Raw genomic sequence first — 22,246 nt, 5'->3', positions numbered from 1 at the left:
TGTGGTTGTGCACAAGCTGCCAATATCTAATGAGAAATCCACTTCCGTACTTTTGAGGGTGTTTTTTTTCTGCTCCTAATTAAAGGTAGTGTATTTTATTTGCATTGTTGGCATGGGTTGTCATGCGAAAAAAGAGAGGTCCTTTCAGAGCTCACAGCAAGCGAAGTAATCGCACTCACTTCGTGTTGGAACTGTGACGTAGAAAATCTCTTCTCCTGGACTGTTATCCTCCAGGAGGGTGAGCCTCATCTTGTGACCTTTAAAGAGTGTTCACCACACGTCACTCGGAATTGAACATTTTAAAGCTCGTTGCAGGAAATTTACAAATGAAGTGCCAGAGACCGTACTTATATATTTTTGGTGTTCAGCCATGAGTAGTGACCAGGCTTAAGACTATAAACTCGCTGCACTTGAGAGCCAACTTTAATCACGCTTGGCTGGAGCCTGGATCCGCTTACTTGGCCTGCAGTAAACACAAATCACACGCGTCGTTTCTCACTGCCCCTGAACGTTAGGATGAGGCTATAGTAGCCACTGTATGCCGGCATAAAACACACAAACACATTTAGAAGGTCGCAGTCATTGCTGCACCACAACACCTCGCTGATCTTGTCAAAGAGCATGAACCCCACCACGCAAACTCCCGTTCATCCTCGCAGCAGCCGCTTTTGGCTAACCATCCAACAAAGACGGTCAGCGCATCGCGCGCTTTCAGATGCTCTTCCTTCCGATATTAGAAAGCCACTGGAGCTATGCATTTTAAATCTATATTGAAAACTCAATTCTATAGAGCTGATTTTTGTCTTTAGTTTGTTGTCCTTCCCCGCACCTTCGATTAGCACGGCTGGCTACGTGCGGTGCAAAATAATTTCAACGTCCACACATACGTCGGTAACCATTTAATCTCGCACACATTATGCATCAAGTGCTTTTGCATTATTAACGAATTGACAGGAGAGAAAGGCCTACCGTGTGTCTGAAAAACGCGTCTCCACGAGGAGGTTGGATGCATCCCTGCACGTCGCGCTGTTGTCATATGAGCCGCCTCCTGCGTCCACGTGCGAGCGAATTCTTCAGCGCTGCGCCCATTCGCTGTGTGGCAGCAGATTCCCCCCCCCCACTCTCCCCCACCACCACCACCACCGTGCCCCCCCCCCCCCAAGCTCCAATGTGACTCGTGAGCACAGATGGGTCGTCGCCGCGCTGTTTACCTCCTGAAATAGGGGCTCCCCCAGCTGGAATACTGCCGAGCGAGCAGCAATGGCCCGCAAGGTACCACTGCCGCCGCCGCCACCGGCTTCGGCCGTCAAGAAGGCGATGCGCGTGTGCGGCCTCGTCGCGTTTTCCCTGCTCATGCTGGTGATGAGGATGTTGGCTCTGCTGCGTAAGTAGCTCGCGTTGTGACTGGGAGGGAGGGTGTTGTATACTAACCCTTCTTCCATAATTGAGATTAATAATATTTGATGATTTTTATATATTATCTTTTTACTTGTTTTTTTAATGAGTGAAACACACCAAGCGCAGCAAACTGCAAAACACCAGGTGTTGTTAAGTAATGAACCGGAGGAGGGCTAGGATGGCAGAATTTACAACGTTGCTTCAAGGGAAGATAAGGCCTGATGAACGGGCACATGTCACCCGTGCAGGCGGCAGAGACAGTGGGAGTGTCAGCCAGACATAGTTAAGGCAAAAGCCCAATCATCCTGCATGGTTTTAAAGTAACGTCAAAATTCGAAATTCAACAACAGAGTAGGCTAAATTATCGATCCTCGCGCTCGCTCAAACTGGAGACCAGGCTGCGAGCTACATCAATGAACCATTGCCCATTTGCTAATCCAATACTGAATGTTAATATTACTGAAGTCAAAACGAATTCTATGACCTCAGCACATGGGCAAATAATAGGGCAGTGTCGACTCAAAGGCAATGGAAGAAAACAGAGGCGCCTTTGTCTAAATCACAACCACAGAAAGCCAGGAATCATCACTGATTGTGTGTTCAGGAATTCCGAGCTAGTTAGAACACGTGCACAGGGGGGGAGCTGATGTAAACAACCCTGCGCGTCTGGATGTGAGGGGGCCTTTGACCTGAAAGTAAGAATAACACTCCCAGAGCAGAAGGTTGGATGACCACAGTGAGACGAGAATAAGAGTGGTGTATATCTCTCAAGGAGGCAGACCCAGCTGAACAACAAGGCTGCGGGGTCACCAGAAGTTCGCATTCGCCTAGTTAAGACAAAAAGCTCAATTATTCTGTATTGCTATTAAAGTAACGTTAAAGTCGGAATTTAACAACAGGGTAGGCTAAAGTTATCGATATTCACACCCACTCCAATTAAACCAGGCCACAAGTTACGCCTACTGAACCATCACCATTATTAAGTCAATATGAAATGTTATTTCCATACTTCAATACTTTCTATACAATTCGACCCGAAGCATATGACAATCAGAACCTTCCTAAGTCAAAATTGAATCGCACCCAGACAGGAGCGAATAGTCAATATAAGGTTGAAGAGGGAAGGAAATCAAGAGCACGGCGAACTGCAAACGTAAGCAAAAAGCCGGGAACAACACCAGCCCAGCAACAGCGAGTGGGGCTTCGACAGGCCATAAAGTAGAATAATAACTCCCGGGGTCAGGGGACACAAGAAGAAGCAGGCAGACAAAAACCAGAACTGACTCCAAGGTTCAACCGCCCTCACCTACTCAGGGGTGACGGAAATTAATGAGGCCTTGAATTAACGGCAGGCAACAACAACGGCGAGCAGAGATAGGGTGGGGCAAAGACTGCGGGCTATGGAATGCAACTTCGTGTCAGTAAAGCCCTGACAAACAAGTTAAGTTAAAGACATCACAATACATAATATCGCACATAACATCAATGTTAACGCTATTCACCGTAAACTATATTCCGCTTATATAACCATCCAGGCACCAAGGAATACGAATTCCTAGGATCAAGAAACTTACCCCTTAACCTAAGATATCGGAAATAAATTAATAGTAATAAGTATATGCATGAAAAGACAAAAGTAAAACTTATGGAAAAGCCAGGATAACGGGATGAATCACCACCAGGTCGAATATAAATACATAAAAAAAAAAAAACAATGTTAAACCCAGGGTCGGAGAGAAAGGGAGATCCCGGCCGTCTTTGTATCCCCGCAGCGCGGGATAGGAGTGTGTGTACGCTCGGGGAAACACCTACACTTGGGTCGGGAACCACGATGGGAAACGACAGACCTTAGGTTACATACAGAATCATAACTGTGAAATAGTAAGGGACAAATGTTAACTTAAAACTTTTAACCATTTCTTTGTGCGCCGGGTCGGAGAGAGTGTTGCCCCTCCCTCCAGGTTGTGCAACACGAACAAAGACGCCTATGAGACGATTTGTAACGTCTGTGTTTTGGGTTCATGAAGAAGGCCAGACAAGAGATAAATTGCACCCAGACAGAGAGACGACTTCGAGACAATTTGTAACATCTGGTTGTTTGCTCGTGGGTTTTATGGAGGGAGTTGACAACGGAATATACCGTCAGTGATGCACACAAGGACATACGGACACACACATGGACACACCTGCCTACGGACAGATCCTGACACAGCAAAAATCGGAAGCCCCGCCTTGTGGGCGGGATCCAGGGGGATTTTTCAGCATAAAGGAACGGATCCTGAACATTGGAAACCAGTGCGACGGGAGGGTCCACTCAGAAGCTCGACCGGGAGGGTCGACTCAGGAACGAGTGCGACCAGAGCGGGTCCACTCAGGAGTGCGACCAGAGAGTCGACTCAGGAGCGAGGGCGACCAGCGGGTCGACCCAGGAGCGAGCTCGACCGGGAGGGTCGACTCAGGAGCGAGCTGCGACCAGCGGGTCGGCTCGACTCATCTTCAGCTCGTCAATCTCTGCTGCCGCCGGAGATCTCCGCTGCCGCCGGTGGTGAGCGTCGCGACTTGGCGACGATCCAGCGCTGCACGCTACGAGCGAGTTGTGGGCGCCACCTACCGACCGGGTTCCGAACTGCGACAGCGTATCAACAGCCATCCGAGCAATTCACCACGGTGACAGGGGAGCGCCTGATACGTATGACGCGCACCGCCCCCTCACCACACGACCACCAGGCGTCTGTTTGACATAAAGAATCGACTCCGAACACTGACTATTCAAGACAACTCTTACCACTCAAACACTCGAACCCATAAGTCATCCGTGGCTGGGAAGGCATCACAACGAGACCGAGTGGTGGCCATCCGTCGTATAAGAGTATTCTTAATTTTTATCTTTAATATTTAGTGGGCTGTACTCTTAATCGCATAAATTCCCAACAGATCCATCAATACGAACTGATTCTTGGCACCTCCTTCCGCCGAGCCACGCTCACGTGGGGAGTGGTGGCCCACCGGATCCTTATCAGGTGATCTGGTCCCCAATTAGTAAACTTGGTATAAGATAACGATCTTCGGAAAAGGAGCACCGTCGCAGGCCCTTACTCCGAGCCGTTCTGCTGTCAGATAACCTGCCGATGTATCTGTTGAGATTGGTGCCTTTAAGAATAGTAACTGTTTTGATTGTGTTTTTTTTTTTTCGCCGTATAATCTTTCAAGTATCCTTCAGTCATAATCGCCGCACGTACTCGCATCCTCTACAGAATATTCAACTGTCCCGTGACCCAAGGTGTTAACAACGTGATAAGGGTTGCGTATGATCAATAAGGAGTGCGGTACTGCGTGAACAATATTGAGTATAATCATTCATTAACGTTAAGGTTTTCTTAGCATAGTATTTGCATGTTTTAACGACTCTCTCTCTCACTAACAACCATCGCGTTATGCGGGATCCATGTGCAGTTGTCAAAGTGAAATCAGACAATCGTTGATGATACTGTATTGATGCCGTATTGACGTTCCGGGATTGAGAGTTCGCATACTATATCATAGTTAAGGTTGAATTAGTAATAAATTGATCAATACAGAAGTGGTTGTGTGATTCTTTCCTGAAATCTATGCATAAGATCTGCTTCTGCGTTGAGATTTGAACTTGGTGACCTTAATAAACACACTAATACATACTCGGTAAATGTTAAAGCGATAACGGGGTGAACCGGGGTCTGGTTATCATAACGACTTGCATTATCATAATTACACCCACTCGCATAATTAATACGATTACCTCTCGAATTGGCATAATTAAAATGTGCGTAATTACATAAATTAACATATTTCCGGATAATTACACATTTGGCCAAATTTCATTTAATTATTATTATTTCCACTGAATATTCATAACCCACATATACAACATAATAATTTCACCCACGCACGCATACAACATAACAATTTTCATACCCAACATATACAACATAATGGGGGCTCGTCTTCCGGGATCTCTCGCAGACAGTTATGCATGAATTCAGGAACGAATCACTGATGTGTTAATCAAAGTGTTGTGAACTAACGTTGCCTTGTGATTGTAAACGGGGGTATACAAACAAAACGCGCTCTGAAGGGAAATACCAGAGTAGCAGAGTATAACAAAGACAGCTGGGCTGAGATTATTTGCTCGAGTTGAACTGACGCATCCTGTGATATAATTGTTTATATGTGCTCTGAAGGGGAATTCTTGAGTAACTCACGACGCACATGAGATGTTAGAATTAAGATACACTCTTAAGTCTATTAACCACACTACATAATAGAGATGGCACAGGATCCACAACATTCTGAGTTTGACACACCAACGCATAACACTGATACAGAGTGGACCTCTGAGGAGGAGATGGAATCTATGGAAAAACAATATCGGGAATTTGTGTTAAAACGTACTGGACGGACTGCTAGCCAGCAGACGGAGCAGAGAGATATATGGGAGGGGAGCCATACAGAAGATGTTAAGGCCCATAGAAGGAAACTACTTAAGGACGTGATGAAATGTGGCAAAGCCAAACGTGACGTAAAAATTGCAGAAATAGCGAGGGTAGACTCGTATCTCCTCGCACAGACAGACAGAGAAAGATTATGGAATGAGGAAAAATTTGAAAGGGAGAGACAAGAGAAACTGTCCTTAATGGTGCAGGTAGAGCGTCTGCACGCCCTCGTGAGAGAGAAAGAATCCGCACTAAATGCACCAGTGAAACACCCAGACGTTGATACACAGAACACATACGGGAGTAACAATTTACCACACTCCGAGCCACGGGGACGTAGCCCAGGGCCAGATCCCACAATGAGTATGGCTACTATGCAAAGCAATTTTGATAAAGTAACACCCTCGCAAATCGAGGAGAGAGAAGAGGAAATAATAATACAAACGGGAAAACATGAGGCCGACCACCCCAACGTTAGAGAGAGACAAATAATTAACCCTAAGTCATCAGGATACACTGTAATGATAGAGCGGGAAAGGGCGGAGCTGGTGCAAGACGGGAAACATGACATAAACAGAACACCAGGCAGACGCACGCTACGCAAGTATGACCGACATGATGCAGATGACAGAGACAGCTCACCAGAGAAACGCACCTCGCACAAACACGACCAACACGACACACGTAACAAGAGCTCACCAGAGAGACGCACATCACACAAGCATGAGCCATGGGATAAGCAGAAATCACCGAGCCAAATTGACCCACGTAACAGGTGCAAAAGGCACTACAAAAGTGATGTTAAGCAGAGTCATCGTGATGGTGACGGCTCATCTGACAATGACCAACACGACACGGATAACAGGAGCTCACCAGAGAGACGCACATCACACAAGCATGAGCCATGGGATAAGCAGAAATCACCGAGCCAAGTTGACCCACGTAACAGGTGCAAAAGGCACTACAAAAGTTATGTTAAGCAGAGCCACCGTGATGGTGACGGCTCATCTGACACTGACTCCTCTGACAATGACCAACACGACATGGGTACCAGAGAGAGCTCACCAGAGGGACGCATGACATGTAAAAATCACCCACGCAAAACCACCCGCACCAAAAATCACAGAGACAGGAATCCCGATAACCATGAAGCACGAGACAAACATAAATTCAACACCTCACCTAGCAGGCACCACTCACGTAGTAGGCAGCATGAAGGTCGAGGACAAAAACACTCACCACATAGACACCGCTCAAGGAGATCACGCACACCAACCCACAAGCACGAATCACAAGACCCACATAAGGAAAACAAGAGACACAAGCAACGGGACAGATACGAATCCTCGGACAGAGGGAGATCACGACACAGACACGGGACACATGACAACAGTGATAGTGGAGACAAGGGTAGCTCAAGGGAGCACTCCTCAGGAACCGACACCACTGATGACGAACAACACACTTTTAACAGTAAGACACTAAAACTAATGGACAAAGCACTCGTGAGAATTCCCTATTTCGATCCACATAACAAAAACAGGGATATCCACACTCACATAACTACAGTAGAACAGGAGGCTAAGATCCGGGGTCTGGGTAAATCAGCAGAAAAGGCATGTTTATTATCAAGGAGCCTACATGAACCCGCCAGACCATGGGTAGCCTCCCTGCCAAATAGGGTGAAGAGTGACTTTAAACAATTGAGCCGAGCAGTAGTTAAGAGATTTGGGGAATACTCCACACTATCCGAGGGATTGAACGCGGCAAAGTTGATGACCCAGCGTGTAGACGAAGACCCACGAGATTATCTCCTGCGCCTTAAGAAAGCATATTACGCAGGGGACGTGGACAATGCCCAGGGAGATAAGACAGTCTTAAAAGTGATGTTCTTCCAATCATTGAGACCTGAAATAGTGAGAATAGTAGGAATGATGTTGGACCCCGAGACTGCCTCCCTACGCCAGATTGAAAGCAAGGCCCACACGGCCTGGGTGAACGGACGGAAAACCACTGGCATAGCCAAAACCCACATCGTCACCAGAGATAAAGAATGCCTCGATCTGGAGGGAAGCGAATCTCCAAGGAATAATATTAGCGCCACACGGGGTGAACATGAATTCCCCCAGGAGAGGGCGCCTAACCCAATAGAATCAACACCCGTCCACAACACGCTGAATAACGTTCCACGTGAGAGGAGGAACGAGGCCAGAGGAACATGGCACCCACAGCCGCCACCACCATGGAATGCAGAAGAGGGCGGAGGCTGGAATTATGGAGGAGGAGGAGAGAGTGACGGGCCATACCTACACCGCGGAGGCCGACACCCACCAAACCAGTCACCATATCGTCCCCTACTGCCGCCTCCACCAGCAATAGAGCATAGACCACCGTTAGCTAACAGGAATCGATATGCTCACCACATTAGGATGGAAAAAGAGCTCCTAGGGAGTATGAAGACTTCCATGCAAGTAGCGAAGGGAAGAATACCAACTATACCCACACAGGAGGAGGACACACCCAGAGCAAAGGTAGCCCAAGTGAACGTAGAGAAGACAAGAAGCCTCGAAGCAATCACCGAAGTGGTACCAGAGGGAAAAGGGTACCATCTGGGGGAATTGATTCCCGTAGGACCAGTCGGACGAGTCCACGTGGAAGTAATACTGCAAGACACCCTGACCAGCCAGGGCCTTTGTGATACTGGAGCAGAAATATCCATGATATCCAGAGAATTATTTGACGAACTCCAGACTGCCCTCCAGAGGAAGAATGAAACACTACAAATGATGCCAAGTAAACTTACCTACTCAGGATGTGAAGGGACCCACATGCGACCATTGGGCAAAGTTATGACGAAGTTGACGTTCAACAAAATCAACATGAACCATCCACTATATGTCGTACAATACCCAGGTAAAGAACTGATTTTTGGGATCGAACTACTGAATCGCCTGAAACCCATTGTGAACCTTGAATCCCGACAAATTTGGGCACAGTCAATGCCGGAGAAACAAAGGGACTCAGAAGATGAAGACGTTATGAGAGACTCCACGGGAATCCAAGTGATAACACAAGAGCTCGACGACCTATCAACGACAATCAGGAACGAAGACAAGCTCCACGCAGGAATTCGAATCACTCAGCTAATGACTAACAGACTGAGAGAAGTCCGAAAGGAAGCCGACTTAGAGTCAGTATCACCGAAAGACCGTCCCCTCATGGAGTATATACCGCCCCCTGGAGGCCAAACCGACGAACTGCAAACTGATGAAGGAGAACCCAAGGGCAAGAGCGTATTACCCTCGGATGAAGCCAAGGCAACTCAACCGATAGTAACGCAAAAGGAACTTTCAATTGAGCCGCCCGAAACCACGAAGGCCCTAGATCCAAACCAAGAGGGAAGAGTCCTTACAATAGAAGAACAAATAGAACAACAAATTGAAGCAGCAGACGCCCTCGAGAGGGAGGAGAAGTCAAAGCTCGCGACACCAGCGAAACTCACAGACGTTGAGCCACAAAATAAATATGGAAGTAACATCAAATCACTCTCTTGGGTACGTGGACAGAGTCCAGGGATTGATCGCACAAAAGTTAAAGTAAAATCGCCAGGACATGGTACACTAAGGGCAGAGGCAAAAACTGAAGGGAAATGGCAACACGAGCGACACGGCACTGGGCGCGCACACAGAAAATGCACACCACTTAAACACAGGAGACACAGCACAGACCAAAGTGACAGATTGCCTGATGATAACTTGTTTGATGATGACGCTGTCAGCAATCAACTTTCGGAATACCTGTTCACCAGTAAAACCCTTAAGTTGATGGACAAGGCTCTAGTCAGAATTCCCGATTTTGACCCCCACAATAAGACTATGGATATCCACACACATATCGCGACAGTGGAAGAGGAGGCAATGATTAGAGGGCTGAGGAGACGGGATGAAAAAGCGAGTTTGTTGAAACGGACCTTACATAAAGAATCTATTCCATGGGTAAAGTCACTACCACACAAGGTTAGAAATGATTTTAAACAATTGAGCCTGGCAGTGATTCGGAAGTTTGGAGAATATTCGACACTCACTGAGGGGTTTTATGCTGTAAAATCGATGACCCAGGGCATGGACCAAGATCCACGTGACTACCTCGTCCAATTTAAAAGAGCGTATTACGCAGGCGATGTGAATCAATACCACGAAGGGGATAAAATGTTCAAAATAATGTTTTTTGAATCCTTGAGCCCAGAGATTACAGAAAGGGTGAGAATGGTTTTGAATCCAGAAACCGCATCCTTACGCCGCATAGAGAGCAAGGCGTACATGGCATGGTTATACAGAGCTAAGAATCATAATTCGGATCCAGAACACAGGGAGAGGGATGAGGAACCCAGCCTCTCAGAGAGGAATAAAAATCACCGAGCAGTCCCACCATGCAGAGAGCAGCAGAAACGCACGCACACATGGCAAAATAACCCAGAGAGAGGTTGGCACGAGAATGAGAGCGGCACAAAGCCGAACATTCAGGAGAATCGCAGGAGGGGGAGGTTCAGAATAGAACCATACCAACACCCCATGCCCCGACATGCGCAAGGTCAAGATTACCCACAGGGATGGCGAAGTAACAATCCAGGAAAAATTTGGCACCCAAATGGGAAAAACACTGGGCCAAGGGTGCAGGAGAATCGTAGGAGGGGGAGGTTCAGAACAGAACCATATCAACACCCCATCCCACGACACACGCAAGGTTCAAATTACGCACAGAGATGGGAAGATAACCACCTAGCGGGAAGGTGTTACACATACCGCGGAGGTATGGATGCGAACATTCACGAGAATCGCAGGATGGGAGGTCAAACACAATCGATACAATTCCGACCAATTCCTCCACCGGCTATACCAGGAGGGAATAGAGGAATAACACAGAATACGGTCCAAATACGTGATGAACCATCCACAGTGATTGAGAGCGGGCAGCCCATACGCGCCACACCCGCCGAGGTGTTAAACCCGGCGCTCAATGTGAAATACAGGCAGGCTGCAAGTGACAGGGCGGGCAAAAACGTGGACAGTGCTCCCGTAAATGACGCGCGGATCGAATACAAGGACAGGGTTGCATTGAAGCGTGATCGGACAGTACAAAAACAGACAGCAGGGACACGCCCTGAGGAGCGCAGGCATGAGCCTTTGAATGGAAAATATCCAAGGGAAACCAAAAATTATGTGGATCGGAGTGCTAAAATGGAGACGAATGTCCATGACGTATCGGGAATGGTGTTGAAATCCAACACACTAGTAAAAACAAAGAGGGCAACATTACGAGGGACAGAATTAAATCGACACACGGACTCGGCAAATGTGCATGTAATCGCAGAGAGAGCGAATGCCTCGAACCAAGGGTCAAAGTGGGTCGGGTGCGCGAATTCTGGTTATGTGCAGCACAATTTTTCACCACACACTCCCACGACACAGAGAGTGAGAGAAGAAACTACAAAAACGAACCCCGAAAACCGTGATCGAATTATCGAAGTGATAAGTGGTGAACGAGGCAACATGAGGAAAGTAACGCATAAATGCGTTCGAAACCGCTACCTAGCGTTTCCCAGGATTTAACAAAAACAAAAATGAATATTCGTCGGAGTCATGATGTATCAGAACCGATGTAACGCAATATCGATGTTTAACGCTTGTTTAATTTTCTTTGCTCAATTCAAAATAACCATGTTAAGTTGTGACACGTACGCGCGCGTTGTAAGGAATAGCAGCAAAACTTGAGGACAATCGATGGTTCATGATGGAAGAAGGGTATACATATTTTTAAAAATAACCCGTGGCCATTTGACCACTGGTCATTTTTAAAAGGGCGGAATGTTGTATACTAACCCTTCTTCCATAATTGAGATTAATAATATTTGATGATTTTTATATATTATCTTTTTACTTGTTTTTTTAATGAGTGAAACACACCAAGCGCAGCAAACTGCAAAACACCAGGTGTTGTTAAGTAATGAACCGGAGGAGGGCTAGGATGGCAGAATTTACAACGTTGCTTCAAGGGAAGATAAGGCCTGATGAACGGGCACATGTCACCCGTGCAGGCGGCAGAGACAGTGGGAGTGTCAGCCAGACATAGTTAAGGCAAAAGCCCAATCATCCTGCATGGTTTTAAAGTAACGTCAAAATTCGAAATTCAACAACAGAGTAGGCTAAATTATCGATCCTCGCGCTCGCTCAAACTGGAGACCAGGCTGCGAGCTACATCAATGAACCATTGCCCATTTGCTAATCCAATACTGAATGTTAATATTACTGAAGTCAAAACGAATTCTATGACCTCAGCACATGGGCAAATAATAGGGCAGTGTCGACTCAAAGGCAATGGAAGAAAACAGAGGCGCCTTTGTCTAAATCACAACCACAGAAAGCCAGGAATCATCACTGATTGTGTGTTCAGGAATTCCGAGCTAGTTAGAACACGTGCACAGGGGGGGAGCTGATGTAAACAACCCTGCGCGTCTGGATGTGAGGGGGCCTTTGACCTGAAAGTAAGAATAACACTCCCAGAGCAGAAGGTTGGATGACCACAGTGAGACGAGAATAAGAGTGGTGTATATCTCTCAAGGAGGCAGACCCAGCTGAACAACAAGGCTGCGGGGTCACCAGAAGTTCGCATTCGCCTAGTTAAGACAAAAAGCTCAATTATTCTGTATTGCTATTAAAGTAACGTTAAAGTCGGAATTTAACAACAGGGTAGGCTAAAGTTATCGATATTCACACCCACTCCAATTAAACCAGGCCACAAGTTACGCCTACTGAACCATCACCATTATTAAGTCAATATGAAATGTTATTTCCATACTTCAATACTTTCTATACAATTCGACCCGAAGCATATGACAATCAGAACCTTCCTAAGTCAAAATTGAATCGCACCCAGACAGGAGCGAATAGTCAATATAAGGTTGAAGAGGGAAGGAAATCAAGAGCACGGCGAACTGCAAACGTAAGCAAAAAGCCGGGAACAACACCAGCCCAGCAACAGCGAGTGGGGCTTCGACAGGCCATAAAGTAGAATAATAACTCCCGGGGTCAGGGGACACAAGAAGAAGCAGGCAGACAAAAACCAGAACTGACTCCAAGGTTCAACCGCCCTCACCTACTCAGGGGTGACGGAAATTAATGAGGCCTTGAATTAACGGCAGGCAACAACAACGGCGAGCAGAGATAGGGTGGGGCAAAGACTGCGGGCTATGGAATGCAACTTCGTGTCAGTAAAGCCCTGACAAACAAGTTAAGTTAAAGACATCACAATACATAATATCGCACATAACATCAATGTTAACGCTATTCACCGTAAACTATATTCCGCTTATATAACCATCCAGGCACCAAGGAATACGAATTCCTAGGATCAAGAAACTTACCCCTTAACCTAAGATATCGGAAATAAATTAATAGTAATAAGTATATGCATGAAAAGACAAAAGTAAAACTTATGGAAAAGCCAGGATAACGGGATGAATCACCACCAGGTCGAATATAAATACATAAAAAAAAAAAAACAATGTTAAACCCAGGGTCGGAGAGAAAGGGAGATCCCGGCCGTCTTTGTATCCCCGCAGCGCGGGATAGGAGTGTGTGTACGCTCGGGGAAACACCTACACTTGGGTCGGGAACCACGATGGGAAACGACAGACCTTAGGTTACATACAGAATCATAACTGTGAAATAGTAAGGGACAAATGTTAACTTAAAACTTTTAACCATTTCTTTGTGCGCCGGGTCGGAGAGAGTGTTGCCCCTCCCTCCAGGTTGTGCAACACGAACAAAGACGCCTATGAGACGATTTGTAACGTCTGTGTTTTGGGTTCATGAAGAAGGCCAGACAAGAGATAAATTGCACCCAGACAGAGAGACGACTTCGAGACAATTTGTAACATCTGGTTGTTTGCTCGTGGGTTTTATGGAGGGAGTTGACAACGGAATATACCGTCAGTGATGCACACAAGGACATACGGACACACACATGGACACACCTGCCTACGGACAGATCCTGACACAGCAAAAATCGGAAGCCCCGCCTTGTGGGCGGGATCCAGGGGGATTTTTCAGCATAAAGGAACGGATCCTGAACATTGGAAACCAGTGCGACGGGAGGGTCCACTCAGAAGCTCGACCGGGAGGGTCGACTCAGGAACGAGTGCGACCAGAGCGGGTCCACTCAGGAGTGCGACCAGAGAGTCGACTCAGGAGCGAGGGCGACCAGCGGGTCGACCCAGGAGCGAGCTCGACCGGGAGGGTCGACTCAGGAGCGAGCTGCGACCAGCGGGTCGGCTCGACTCATCTTCAGCTCGTCAATCTCTGCTGCCGCCGGAGATCTCCGCTGCCGCCGGTGGTGAGCGTCGCGACTTGGCGACGATCCAGCGCTGCACGCTACGAGCGAGTTGTGGGCGCCACCTACCGACCGGGTTCCGAACTGCGACAGCGTATCAACAGCCATCCGAGCAATTCACCACGGTGACAGGGGAGCGCCTGATACGTATGACGCGCACCGCCCCCTCACCACACGACCACCAGGCGTCTGTTTGACATAAAGAATCGACTCCGAACACTGACTATTCAAGACAACTCTTACCACTCAAACACTCGAACCCATAAGTCATCCGTGGCTGGGAAGGCATCACAACGAGACCGAGTGGTGGCCATCCGTCGTATAAGAGTATTCTTAATTTTTATCTTTAATATTTAGTGGGCTGTACTCTTAATCGCATAAATTCCCAACAGATCCATCAATACGAACTGATTCTTGGCACCTCCTTCCGCCGAGCCACGCTCACGTGGGGAGTGGTGGCCCACCGGATCCTTATCAGGTGATCTGGTCCCCAATTAGTAAACTTGGTATAAGATAACGATCTTCGGAAAAGGAGCACCGTCGCAGGCCCTTACTCCGAGCCGTTCTGCTGTCAGATAACCTGCCGATGTATCTGTTGAGATTGGTGCCTTTAAGAATAGTAACTGTTTTGATTGTGTTTTTTTTTTTTCGCCGTATAATCTTTCAAGTATCCTTCAGTCATAATCGCCGCACGTACTCGCATCCTCTACAGAATATTCAACTGTCCCGTGACCCAAGGTGTTAACAACGTGATAAGGGTTGCGTATGATCAATAAGGAGTGCGGTACTGCGTGAACAATATTGAGTATAATCATTCATTAACGTTAAGGTTTTCTTAGCATAGTATTTGCATGTTTTAACGACTCTCTCTCTCACTAACAACCATCGCGTTATGCGGGATCCATGTGCAGTTGTCAAAGTGAAATCAGACAATCGTTGATGATACTGTATTGATGCCGTATTGACGTTCCGGGATTGAGAGTTCGCATACTATATCATAGTTAAGGTTGAATTAGTAATAAATTGATCAATACAGAAGTGGTTGTGTGATTCTTTCCTGAAATCTATGCATAAGATCTGCTTCTGCGTTGAGATTTGAACTTGGTGACCTTAATAAACACACTAATACATACTCGGTAAATGTTAAAGCGATAACGGGGTGAACCGGGGTCTGGTTATCATAACGACTTGCATTATCATAATTACACCCACTCGCATAATTAATACGATTACCTCTCGAATTGGCATAATTAAAATGTGCGTAATTACATAAATTAACATATTTCCGGATAATTACACATTTGGCCAAATTTCATTTAATTATTATTATTTCCACTGAATATTCATAACCCACATATACAACATAATAATTTCACCCACGCACGCATACAACATAACAATTTTCATACCCAACATATACAACAAGGGAGAGGGAGTGATGGTTTGTGGCGGTGGTGGTAAGGGTGGTCGAGGTCTCGTCAGTCTAAGGGAGGGCTGCGTTCCCTTCGCAAGATCCACGTTCGAGTGCCGTTCCTGAGCCGGCTCAAAAGTGCGATCTGCCGTTATCTGGCGAGGGAACAGAAATCGCCAAGGCGTCAATTTTAGCTGCTGGTGAGCGAGTTGCTATCGGGAAAATCGCAACCTTCGTCGTCAACGCTGCTGTATAGCGTTCGAACGCAGGCCGATTGAATCACCGCTCGGGCAGTGGCCCTTCTGAACAGAGATGGGCCACTGCCCATAATGTTAGCCGTTATGCTTATTCCTGTGTTTCAGTGCTGATGATGATGGCGAGTTAAGTTTGCTTTGTGCTTGTTTACCGCTACTTATAACACTCCCTTGATATCTTATTCGAAGCGCTCAAGTCGCTGTGCTGTATTCTGCAAGAATGTTGTGGGCTTGCCAGTTGCTTTTTTAACAATGTGCGGTTGTGCTTGACTGTCATTTTTTTGCTGTCGCATTAAACAGAGCGCAAAGGGTGGTCGCTGCCATTTGGCATGACTGCGAGTGAGTCCTCAATTTTAAACGAGGCCGATACAAGTGACAGCTGCTCTCTTTAGTTTTCTCTCCACCTCGTGCACACTGGAGCTCTGTGTGTGCAGTGCTGTCATGAGATATGAGCAAAATCGCACGCAGTGGATATTCGGTAAGCCCTCGTTTCACGCGGTAGACGCGTTCCTGAATCATGCCGCGTTAAGCGGCGAGGAATTACTGTTCTGAATTAAATTTGCACTCTAAAATGGGCCTGCAGTCATCCCATGGTAGGATCAAGACCTGATCGAGGGTACGCCACTGTGGCGAGATGTTAACTCCCTCGCCTGGTATGCAGGAGTGCGTGGGTTCAATCCCAACCCTGATGACTATATTTGGAGTTTGCGTGTTTCTCTCCCCATGGTCGCGTTGACATTTCTCCGGGTCCTCCGGTTTTTTCATCCACGTTTAGAATCAACATGCGTTTAGAGTATTTGGCTGCTGTACATATCCACATCATAAGCCATTTGAGCTATCATTTGTGGCGAGGTCGCTTCTGAAAAAGAACTACAGAGGTCAGTGGGCCTTACCTGGTAAATGCAAAAATAGTGTAAAAAATTGTAATATTCACTCACCGTGGTGAGATGACGTTCTATCTGGGTGGCGCTTGTTCAGCACTTGCTTGCATTGTGCTGCCACCTTGCCTTCAAATAAGCCATTCTGTGTCTGCCCCCTCTGCTCCCTGTCTCGTATTGGAAACGTATCTACCTCTTGCGCCTCTGAATAAAGCTTGGGTAACTCCTCCCACTTGTTTTCAATTGCCTCACCCCCATTACCTAACTCCATGTTGGCTTTCACATTAGTTTTTCCGCTCATGCCCTATAGGGTTATCTGCAGTTCACATCGCTCGGTCAACAACAGGTCATGATATCCAATTACATTTTCTCCACGAGAAACAGGAATTTGTATTTCATAATTTTACCTCTGCTGCCGTCTGGAACGCTCTTTCTTCTGATATTGGGAAGCCACTGGAGCTATGCACTCCGATTAGCATGGTTGGCTACGTACGGTGCGAAAGACGTTCAACATACATGATACTCTACACACATTTTGTCACATTACTATAATAAGCCAGGAATGTGTGTGTCCCGTGCGTGACATCACTACACCTGAGGCCCACCCCCTCATTAATATTCATGAGGAAGGTCGGGCTGAATGAAATAATTTATTACGCAAAGACGCTTCAAATATGACGTTTCTTTACAGAAAGTGACGGTAAAAAATAAATCTACGCAGCACACTGCGACATCCGTACGTGACGTCACTGCAAAAAAGCCCCCCCCCCCCCCCCGTCATTAATAATTATAAGCGGGTGAATCACACAAGAAAACGTAAATGTACATCTTTCATATTTCAGCTTTCGTCCTAGGACGGGCAAACAAGCTAGTATAACCATAAACAAATATAGGAGTAATCCTCATGTGAGAAAATAAAAAAAACCCACTTTGCAAAAGAAGGGGTGTATTTGAACCTTCTTACACCCCATGCTTCCTGGTGTGATATCCTCATTGCATCACACACAGTGCTTACTCATCGCAAGGTGTGATACATCACAACACTAAATATAACCAAGTGACTTCATCCCTTGGGCAAGACCACCTAAGTGATCCTATCACTCTCATAAAAAGTCAGTCACTGTACTCTGATGTTAATTACTATTTTTATCAATAATTTGTATGCTTTTTTTTGACAGGCCACAAGCGTTTCGCCCTAGATCACCTGCTGAGTTTGGGAGAAAGCCCCTTTGGGTCGGACTGTCTAGGCAAGAGAGGGAGGTGTAGGGAGCTCTCGGGGTCTTGGAGCCCTTCCTGGCCTCCGTGTTTGTTGAGGTGACCAAGTTGGTCGTCTGTTTGGCCACTTTGTTTGTGGCGGTTGACGGTTCAAATCCAGCTGCCGCCTTGGATCAATTATTATTACTACCGCAAGCAAATAATAACCAAGATCCCGTGATGTTCATTCGCAAGGGTAGGCCATTGTGTGCCGACGTCATGGTCCAAATAATACAATAGTTACCCGCAAATTACTCATTTGGGATTATATATATATGGCAGTCGTCGCACCCTTCTGTTATAAACCTGGGAGGGCCCTCTTATTATTTGTGGTAGCCAGGTCGTTTATGAAAAATACGTGAATACCTCCGTGGGCTTTGCCCGGTAGGATGGGGATGGTTTAATTTCATTTGTATGTTTTTGGGTGACTTGTTTACCTTTCTTGTACTTGGCACTACTGTCCTGTTTTTGTACTGTTTGTTGTTGTCACGTTCTGACCACGTGCCCCTACTGCAAATCCGTGAAAAAGAGCTTCATAGCTCATCGGATTCCTCCAACAGTATAACTACAGATTCTGATTCTGAGAGAGAGTCCTTCCCCCTCAGGCTTTCTTGTGTAAACAAAGTGTAATCACAAATAGTCATTATCAAGCGGGCTGCGGTTTCTCTCTGCCTCCGTAACGGTTCCACAACGTCGGACCAATGGAGCAACGCGATCGCGGAGTCAACGGAAAACATTTTGCACGACGTTTTCGGTGTGCTCTGAAGTTAGGCGCTCAAAGCTTGTGCTGTTTAACTGAAGCTTGAACAAAGGCGCTTTACAGCAGAAGTTGCCATCGATTGATCGTTGGTGACTGCTGAGCAATGATAGGAATTTCGTTGGGGGGAGTTGCAAGCAAGTGAACAATATGGTCCGTGGATGTGCTCCATGCTGCTTCTTTTGCAATGTTTAGCTGTCACGAGGGAGCTAACCAGATGTTTTGGGGTATCAGTAGCGCGATTTGGTTTGTAAACTTGTTATTATTTTGGTTTGCCATACAATTATTACAATCTAATCTGTTTCGATCCAGTTCATCACGCTGTTATATACGATTTGTAGGCCCGAGAGGGCCTTTGTTATTGAGCGTGGTCCGAGTTTATTTGTCACAAAACATTCCACGTGGTTGGGGGCTGCGAGTAATCTAAAACTTTACGGAGCCTGCCAACAACTTGCCGCACACTGCAGTGTCACGATGAACAGCTGATCGAGCCACCGAATCCATGGCTTTTTTGGAGCTGCGATATGAAGCCGGTTCTCCGTTTACATCACCACGGCGCACCACATCTCACGGGAACCTCATCTGCAGAGTGGTCGTGACGCATTCTGAACGCGGCTCTGCTTCTCCTATGGCCATGAAGGAGCCTCCACTGTCTCAAGCTTAATACAGCGGTCATGGCGCCACGGTGGCGAGATGTTAACTGGTATGCAAGATTCTAGATTTGAAGTTTTCGTGACTGCAAGGATCCATATTCTTTGGTTTTTTCGGTAAAGTCACGTAGGTGAAAACAAAATAAAACAACAAAATTAAATCACGTGATTTAATTTAGTTTTATTTTGTTTTGTTTTCATCTACGTGACTTTACCGACAAAACCAAAGAGTATGGTATGCAAGAGGTCGTGGGTTTCACCCTGACCCTGATGATGCCTCTTTATATGGAGTTTGTGTGGATTTTTCTCCGATTTCTCCAGTTTTTCCCACCCCCATTTAGAATTAACATGCGTTTATTTGGTTGCTATAAATGTCCACGTGATAAGCCACTTGGTTGAGCTATCATACGTTATTATAGCTAAGTCGCTTCTGAAAAAGAGCTGTATAGCTCAGTGGACTTTACCTGGTGAAATAAAAAAATAGTTAATACAGCCAGTCAAGGCCCCTTCAATGTGTCAAGTTAAACCAACAATCTTAATTTTAAATAATGGAATAATCTTGCATACACTTTATATTGTGAACACGTGTAGGCAGTTGTGTTGTTTGCCTTTTTTATGAGGCTGAGGGGGCGTGGGGGGGTGTTATCGGTGGTTCTTTGGTAAACAGCGTGGGGTGTTTGGCATCTGAAACTCATTACGAACAGACCACTCGCGGCACACTCCGGCACCATCGCCCGCCCATCCAACCACCACGTACCACCCACCATCCCCGGCGTTAGAGCTCTCAAAACTCCCGTGCCATGGGCCGTGGTGGAGACTTCCTCACACCTTCAACGTGCTCGGCCTCGGCTTGGATAACCCGGGAACGCGACACTGCCTGCCCTCTGCCTTGGAGAGGCCGAGATTCGTGATGTTCACTCTACAGAGTAAGACGGCTTCTTCTCTTCCATTCATACCGCTTACGCAGTTAACACACAACACATCGTTATCGGAAACAAGTTCATATCTCAATTCGTTTTTCTCTCAAAACTGTTCACGTGCCAACATTCTAACAAGTGTATTCGGCACCATGGTGTAAAGTGATATCTCCAAGTGTTGTGTAAGTCACTCAATATTCTTCGCTCGCTCTGCTCTCAATAATGGATGCTGCCAGGAACATTAGTGTGCTATGTGCCTTGAGTTACGAGCTAGTGTCTGTGACATACGTACAATGAATTTTTTTCGCACCGTACGTAGTCAACCGTGCTAATCGGAGGTGCGGGGGTTCATGTTACGATCACAGAAGTCTTTGTATCGCTCTGCAAGGTTGTGTTCATGTACAGGCGAGTGTGTATTGTTGAATGGAAAAAAAGCACATTTAACTTGCCAATCCATTGAGCCGCTCAAATAAGGTCTGCAATGCCGGGTGAACTTTAGCACATCACCAGAGCCGGCTGTTAGTCACTGTGTACCTCTCTGAGATTGTGTGTGTGTATAGAGCACCTTGGAGCTTAGGATGAGTCACATTTGCTCTCCGCCCCAGGTGAAACCACGTCGCCCTGCGAGGTGCTGAGCGATTTGTTACCCGAGTGGCGAGAGCTCGCTACGTAATGTGAACGATAAATGTAGTTGGGGCGACAAAGCAGATTGCGGCGATTACAGTCGCCAACTGTTACATTTTATAACAGTGCAATAACCCGTTGAGGATGTCAGTGCGTTAGTGAGGAAATAAAGTAAAATATGAATCACACAATCTAACTACGTCGTTGACATGGGCTTACAGTCGAATAATGTATCATCGGTAGGTTAACAGATTGGGCCTTTAAATTTCGATTTAAAGCTTTCGTGACTGCAGGGATTCATCTTCTTGGTTCTGTTTCTTCACCTGAGGACGGCTGCTTGTGTTGTGGCCGAAATGTCATTAGAATTTTATCGGATTCGTACCCGAGTGGGCGCTTGTATGGAAGAGGCTTGCCTGACGGTGCTGCTGCCACTTGAGCTGCGGGTCAGGCTGTGAGTGAAGCCAGTCTGTGTCATCGGCTGTGTACCATGTGCTGCGTTAATTCACCCTATCCCATTCTGATGATGTCACGGGGGGCCACGGCGGGCGAGATGTTAACTACCTCGCCTGGTATACAGGAGGTCGTGAGTTCGATCCCGACCCTTACGGCCGTATATTTGGAGTGTGCATGCTCTCTCTTCCCGTGGTTGTGTGGATTTTTTTCCGGGTCCTCCGGTTTTTCCCTCCACATTTATAAACACGCGTTTAGAGTATTTGGCTGCTATAAATTTCCACGTGATAAGCCACTTCGTTAAGCTGTCATTTATGGCCAGGTCGCTTCTGAAAAAGAGCCACATAGCTCAGTCATCAGATTGGAGCCGAAATAAAAATTTGAATAAAATTACTTTATCGGTACCAAGGCTCCCACAAGGCAATGCGAGAGGGAGTGTGGCACAGTTTGGCGCCAGCTATCGTAGAGTGCGGTCGTGTCACTATGGTTCTCTGCGGTGAGTGCAATGTCTTGAAAAACAATGATGCTTACGTCCCTCCAATTAAAATTAACGCTAACCGCTTGAGCGTTCCCAGATTCAGCGGTGAACAGGACCCCCACCCTGCAACTTGCAGACCTCTCGTAACGAGAAAGGGTTAAATTCCATTAGCCTGACTCCAGCACGTTAGGTCCCTAAGGGGGGGACAGGGCTGCATTGTTCGCACACCAAAGAACCCGTGCTGTAATGGGGGTTGTGTTTTCCAGCGTGTATTATTCCAGTAAATCGGTGCTCTAGTTAGAGCGCTTGGCTCACGGT

The 22,246-nt window shown here is 46.7% G+C and overlaps 1 protein-coding gene across 3 annotated transcripts in view; it reads left to right on the top strand.

The window, feature by feature from the left end:
* Positions 1 to 22,246, top strand: part of SPSB3 (splA/ryanodine receptor domain and SOCS box containing 3) — a 43,430-nt gene that overhangs the window by 8,021 nt on the left and 13,163 nt on the right. Inside the window, exon 1 of one of the 3 annotated variants that reach the window (XM_061569864.1) lies at positions 1,204 to 1,384. The exons of 1 other annotated variant lie outside the window; for it this stretch is intronic. In XM_061569864.1, coding sequence (XP_061425848.1) covers positions 1,261 to 1,384 — 124 coding nt within the window. In that variant the 5' untranslated portion in view covers positions 1,204 to 1,260. Of the gene's footprint in view, positions 1 to 1,203; positions 1,385 to 20,135; positions 20,386 to 22,246 lie in introns of those variants that run through there. One more of the 3 variants, XM_061569865.1, reaches the window with a different exon arrangement.

Source organism: Lethenteron reissneri, chromosome 44 (genome assembly GCF_015708825.2).
Source record: "Lethenteron reissneri isolate LAM-NWPU_2019-01 chromosome 44, ASM1570882v1, whole genome shotgun sequence".
In the NCBI taxonomy this organism is placed as follows: Eukaryota; Metazoa; Chordata; class Hyperoartia; order Petromyzontiformes; family Petromyzontidae; genus Lethenteron; species Lethenteron reissneri.
Note: the sequence above shows the minus strand (reverse complement) of the source record. Positions and strands in the feature narration are given on the sequence as shown.